Here is a 6,580-nt window from a genome sequence, read left to right on the forward strand (position 1 = left end):
TTGTAAATAGAACTAATAATAAGGATATTGGTAAAAAAAAATTAAAAAGGGGATATTAGAATAATTTACTTAAGCGCATAATTAGGTTGGGTTTAAAATGTACAACCAAATCCTTGTAGGACCAAAATTTCTTAAATCTTAAATGGGTTGGACTCAAGGTATACAACCGAATCTTTTTAAAATCCTAAATAAGTTAGTCTCAAGGTATATAATCGAATCATTCTTAAATTTTAAATGGGTTGAGCTCAAATTATACAATCGAATCATTCTTAATTCATAACTGAGTTGGGTTCAAGAAGTACAACTAAATCATTTTCAAATCCTAAATGAGTTGGGCTCAAAGCACACAATCAAATCCTCCTTTAATCCTAACTAGATTGGGCTCAAATTTGATCCAAAACAGGCTTAAAAATTTGAACCCAAACCCACTTTAGAAACCAAAAAAAAAAAAAAAATACCATAACATTGGGAGAAAAAAAAAATTGAAAAGCCCAAGAAATAAGTCCTACAAAGCAAATATTCTAGAAACAACAATACAGTCATCCACAACAAACCATCATTGCAAATTGCAACCAGAAAGAAACAAAAAAACCTAAAAAAGAGCCCCAAAAACGAATTTCACAGAAATAAGAGGGGCTGTCTCCGCAGTCTCCTCTTCCCTCTAATAACCAAAACAATTTTCGCTGTTTTTTTTTTTCACTTCCCGCTATCCTTTCCCTCCAACCCCACCTCTTAAAAATTTCTATACAAAACTCTCTCTCTTTCTCTCTGTATCTTTTTCTCTCTCTCTCTTTCTCTCTTTCTCTTTCACTGTGGAATTTCTTCTCTGAAAGGTTAGGGTTGGAAACTCTCTCTCTCTCTCATTCTCATTTTCTTTTTGGACATTAATGCCATTCGTTTTGCAATTAATTTACGTGCATGCATGCCTTGTTTATATTTTTGGGTTTTTATGTTTGATACTATTTTTTTCGATTTGGGGTTCTGGGTTTTGTATATTTGTTGCTTGTGGTATTGGATGCTGAGAATCTAGGGTTTTAGATTTTTGTGTTTTTTGAATTTATTTATAGTGCTGTTTTGTTATGTGGGTTTGTTTGGTGGATGGGAAAGTGGAAGAAAATAGTGGGGCAATAGATTTTTCTTTTTTTTTTTGGTGGGGGGGGTGTTATGTTATCAATGGCTTTATTGGACTCAGTTCAGTGGGTTTTTATTTATTTATTTATGTTTCTATAGGCAATGGAGAGTTGGTTTTAGATTCAGTATTGTGGTTTTTTCTGTTCTGTTTTCCTATATTTTCGAAGCAACTTAATGTAGAGATTTTGATTGGTTTGTGCTAGGATTTTTGTTCTAAGTAGTTATTTAGAAGAGAAATTTTATATCCACAACATTTTCACAACACTTTTACAATAAATCTTAAGTGACATGTTGTTATTGGTTGTTATGGGTGAGCACAAAAGTAATTTAAGTTGTAAATTCAAATTAAAACAAATAACAACTTACCACCTATAATTGGTTGTGAAAATATTGTGAACGTAGCACTTCTCTATTTAGAATGGTTTGCATGTGGTTATTTAGGCTGGATTTGATTTTTTTTTTTTGTTCAAATGTTTGCTTATTCTTTGATTGGTAAGTTATGCAACCCACCCACTCAATGGGTTTTGAATCTTTAAATTAAACCCATGAAAGAAGTGCTGTTTGAACCAGAGCTCATTTGTGAAATTTTTGCTTATTTTTATTTGAATTTGGAACCCTTTTCAAATTGTGTGCCTGTATAACGTACCAATCAAAGCTAGAAATTGTGTCATTTTGATTTTGGTATTTTTGGGGTTTAGGCGATTCTTATTCAGTGTATCACTATTTGGGTTTCAGGTTTCAATTCCAAGTTGCAAAGGCTTCTGGGGTTTAGGTTATTGTGTGCATTGGTGGGTTTGCTCAAAACCTTTTGGTTCTAAAGGGCCAATGCTTGGCTAATCTGTTTAGGGGCTGTCTCCGCTTCAAATTGTTTACTAAGATGGTGGGTGAGTTGCTAATTTCTGTTTTGGGATGTTAAGTTAATACACATTGCAGCTTTAGAAGTTCACAGTGTTGTGTGTAAACTGTTGTAATTTATGGTTTTGTTAATAAAATTTCACTCGTATATCACCATGCACACACAATCACACATGGGTGTGGGCTCTTGTATATGTAAATTCATATTAGTGGATAAATACCAAAATTGTTTGGTAGAATTCAACTGAGCTTGTTGGGGTTGTATTCTTGTAGGATGAGGAATTTGGATGATTGCTGGATTGTGGAGAGACAAGGCAAAAGAAAGCTACCCCTTTCCTGGTGTATATAGTTTATGTTAAATATCCTGGGTGGTTTGTTTATTGATTTTCAAACCAACCATGGAATGCAACAAAGAGGAGGCCATCAGGGCTAGGGGGATTGCAGAGAAGAAGATGCATGAAAACGATTTTGTAGGGGCAAGGAAGATTGCGATGAAGGCTCAGCAGCTGTTTCCTGGGCTTGAGAACATGTCTCAATTGCTTGCAGTCTGTGAGGTTCATTGCTCTGCATTGATAAAGGTTAGCAAGTCAGATTTGGACTGGTATGGAATTCTTCAGATTGAACAATCAGCTGATGAGGGGACCATCAAGAAACAGTACAGAAAGCTAGCACTGTTACTTCATCCTGATAAAAATAAGCTTGCTGGTGCAGAGGCCGCATTCAAGCTAGTTGGGGAAGCACATAGGGTCCTCTCTGACCAGGCAAAGCGTACTTCATTTGATAAGAATTATGCATCTTCAGCGAGGACTGCCGAATCAAAGCCACCACCCCATCAGTCAAATAGCAATTTGTTTGTCAACAGACAGTCATGGGCTGACAATAATCTCCATAAACCTCCTCATCCACCTTACACTAATTTGAATCCTATTCACCAGGCACCCCTATTCCAGACATTCTGGACATGTTGCCCCCACTGCAGTACTAGGTTTCAATACTACAAAGGTTCTGAGAATAAACTCTTGCGATGTCAGACTTGCTCCAAAGCCTTCATTGCCCAGGATGTGGGTACTCAATATGTTCCAGTAAGAACTCCCTGGGGTCAGTTTCCCAATCAAAAAGTAGCTTCAAATCAGGGGCCCTCAAAAGTAACCTTAAAATGTAATGGTGGAAATGTTTCCAATGTGAGATTTCCGGATAGATCTGCTGGGTTAGATCCAAAGTCAAAGGCAGGAAACACTGCTGAGGTTCGTGGGGGTTCTAAAGCAGAAGTGAAAGCAGATGGGCATGTGGGGAAGAAAGGTGTTGAGATGACCAAGTCTAATGCAGCAAAGGCTCAGAAACCAGGATCATCGAAAAATGTGAGCAGGAAGAGAGGGAGGAAGTCAGCTGTGGAATCCAGTGAAAGTAATGAGACTGGAGGTAGTGACGACAATGAAAAAGATGTGGGTATTCACCAAAATGGTGGTAATCCTTCTGGACAGAATTCTGGGAACCATAGGAGATCTTCAAGGCAAAGGCAAAAGGAAAATATTTCTCACCAGAAGAATCTAAATGATGATGATGATGATTTTGTGAGTCCTCCAAAGCAGAATTGCAAATCATCCAGGAAAAGTGTGAAGCAAAAAGCAAGTGCCACTGAAGAGAGTTTGCCAAACAAAAAGTGCAAAATGGGAGAATGTGATGTAAAGACAGAGGAAGAGGGTATGCCAGATCAGGATGACAGAAAGGCTGAAGTTGATGATAGATCTGGATTGAATTCTAATGTTGCATCAGATGATGTAGCTATTCAAGTTCCTGATCAAGAGTTTAGTGATTTTGAGAAGGGTAAGGAAGAAAACTGCTTTGCTGTTAATCAAATGTGGGCTATATATGATACATTAGATGGTATGCCAAGATTTTATGCCCGTGTCAAGAAAGTGTTCTCCCCTGGTTTTAAGCTGCAGATCACTTGGTTGGAGGCCAATCCAGATGACCAAGATGAGATTGATTGGTGTGATGGAGAATTGCCTGTTGCTTGTGGTAAGTTCAAACTTGGTAACACTGAAGAAGCCGTTGAGCGTCTTATGTTCTCTCATCAGATGCATTGCATAAAAGGCAGTTGTAGAGGTTCATACTTGATATATCCTAGAAAGGGAGAAACTTGGGCCCTTTTCAAAAATTGGGATATTAGATGGAGTTCTGACCCAGAAAAGAATATGCCATTCAAATTTGAATTTGTGGAAGTCCTTTCAGACTTTGTTGATGGTTTTGGCATTTACGTGGCATATTTGGGCAAAGTGAAGGGGTTTGTTAGCCTTTTCCAGCAAACTAAGCAGCATGGAATTAGCTCTTTTCAAGTACCACCTAAGGAGCTGTATAGATTTTCACATCGAATTCCATCATTTAGAATGACTGGTGGGGAAAAAGAAGGTGTTCCCAAAGGATGTTTTGAACTCGATCCTGCTGCTCTGCCCACTGATTTCAATTTGTATGATGATCCCAATGTTGTGAAGATGGAAAATGGACGCGTGGATGCTGAAGTCAGTAATTTGTGTTGTAAATCCTCAGAAAATAAAATGGAACATGTTATGGGTTCTGACACATCGATGAAGCATGAAGGGGATGACCAAGGGAGAGAGACCACAATGCATGAAAGATTTCCAAGACAATCAAATGGAACACATACAAATAATGTTCAAGTAGATGCAAGCAAATGTAAAACCAAAGAGGATGATAGTAAAGAAAATTGTGACCTCACTCAGCCCAAAGGAACTGCTACTTCACATCAGGCTGATAAGAAGATCAACACCCCAAAGAAGCATGAGAAGAAGAAAGATATTGAACAAGTGTCCTTAAATCCTAGAAGATCGCCAAGGGACTTAAGCAAGAAAAATGGTCTGATAAATGGACTCTCTACGAATGAAGGAACTGTTAAGCATTCAGATGCCAACATAGGCGAAAACTGTGGCAGCTTCACTAAGTCCAAAGGTGGTGCTTCTTGTCAGTCTGATGAGAAAATGCAGTTGCCTGTGAAGGACCATTCTTCCAGTAGTTTGACAAAAAGCCCCGGTGAGTGCTATGACTTTTATGGAGAAAAATCAGAAGAGAAGTTTCAGCTTGATCAGATATGGGCTATATATGTTGATAAGGATGGGATGCCTAAGAACTATGCTCAAGTTAAGAAGATTGAATCCACACCTAACTTTAGATTGCATGTGGCATTGCTTAAACCCTGCTCACCGCCAAAAGACACTAATCAGTCAGTTTGTTGTGGCATGTTTGAGGTAAAAAATGGTAGGACTAAGGTCCTTACCCGCATAGAGTTTTCTCATCGTTTAACAGTTGAACGTGTTGGTAAGTATAGATACAAAATTTACCCTAGAAGAGGTGAGGTTTGGGCGTTATACAAGAACCTGAACTCAGAGGTGACATGTTCTGACATTTGGAAGGGAGAATGTGACATAGTGGAAGTACTAGAAGTCAATGACAGCAGCACAGAAGTTGTGGTTTTGTCACCTCTTAGTGGGTTTACATCTGTTTACAGGTCTCCAAGAATCCAGAGGTCAAAATCTGGTGTCATTGTTATACCGCGGGATGAGATTGCCAGATTCTCTCATCAGATTCCTGCTTTCCAGCACTCGGGGGAAAAAGATATTCTCCTGAGAGGCTGTTGGGAGCTTGATCCCAAAGCAGTTCCTGGTCTTGTAATTTGTTTAGACTGAATCAGCAATGTGGTACATTGTATCCATCCTAGATTCCTAAATTTATTATAACCAGAAGAAGCTGTGTCACGATGATCTCAGTGACAAATGAAATGAAGTTTAGAGAAGCTTTAGTTTGATTCTTCAATTTTTATGTCTGAACCATGATAGGGTTCAGAAGCTATCCTTTTCTTCGGAGTCCAGATTTGTCACACAGGAGGTGGTTTTGTTGGTCTTTCTGAGATACTTTTTGGCTTTTCCTTTTCCTCAAATTTTTTTTGGCCGTGCATTGTAGCTTGACCTTTTGGGTGAAGTAAGGCTGACTGGACTATTAGCTGAATTTGCCAAGATGTAACTCCCAACTGTAAATTCTGGATATTTGGGACGATGCAGTATTGAATGTGCCTGTTACTAGAGGAACTTCGGAAACAAATTATGTTGACTGAAAATTGGTTTGTTAGTGTTTTCCTTTTTACTGTTTAACAAGTATCAAGATAGAGATTTGCTTCTGCTTATTGTGTGTTTGAGGAAGTTGAATCTGGCTTAAACCCAAAAAAATGAAATAAAAAACAAACAAACTATACAGTACATTTAGTGCAATGTTGCCCCATTTTTCTTGAGGACTGCTATGTCCTTGAATTTATAAGCCAAGCTCAAAGCTTTGCAGTTCAAAATGATTATGCAGCTGAAACAGTTGCGGCAGGATTAGGATAAATAAAATTTCAGATTTGCATGGTTTTCAAATACTAGTTAGTTCCTAATTTTTAGGATTAGTTGTGGTGAGCTTATATCTTTGAAACGTTGCATTGTGTATTCAGATTAGTGTTAGTTCCTAATTTTTGGGATTAGTTGTGGTGAGCTTATCTCATCTTTGAATTGTTGGCTTTTTTTTTTTTTTTTTTTTTGTGGGAAAA

General features: G+C 38.0%; 1 protein-coding gene across 4 annotated transcripts; it reads left to right on the top strand.

The window, feature by feature from the left end:
• Positions 1-566: 566 nt before the first annotated feature.
• LOC115979857 lies at positions 567-6,173 on the top strand. 4 transcript variants are annotated; one of them, XM_031101928.1, is made up of 4 exons: positions 567-833; positions 1,867-2,011; positions 2,260-4,989; positions 5,023-6,173. In XM_031101928.1, exons 3-4 carry the CDS (start codon positions 2,385-2,387, stop codon positions 5,685-5,687), a joined length of 3,270 nt encoding a protein of 1,089 aa, XP_030957788.1. In that variant the 5' UTR covers positions 567-833; positions 1,867-2,011; positions 2,260-2,384; the 3' UTR covers positions 5,688-6,173. The 4 variants fall into 4 exon arrangements, with proteins under 4 accessions (XP_030957788.1, XP_030957786.1, XP_030957785.1 ...); XM_031101926.1 differs by having other exon boundaries at positions 568-833; positions 1,867-2,015; positions 2,260-6,173; XM_031101925.1 differs by having other exon boundaries at positions 568-833; positions 2,260-6,173.
• The last annotated feature ends 407 nt before the right edge of the window (positions 6,174-6,580 follow it).

This window comes from Quercus lobata, chromosome 3 (genome assembly GCF_001633185.2).
Source record: "Quercus lobata isolate SW786 chromosome 3, ValleyOak3.0 Primary Assembly, whole genome shotgun sequence".
NCBI classification, from domain to species: domain Eukaryota; kingdom Viridiplantae; phylum Streptophyta; class Magnoliopsida; order Fagales; family Fagaceae; genus Quercus; species Quercus lobata.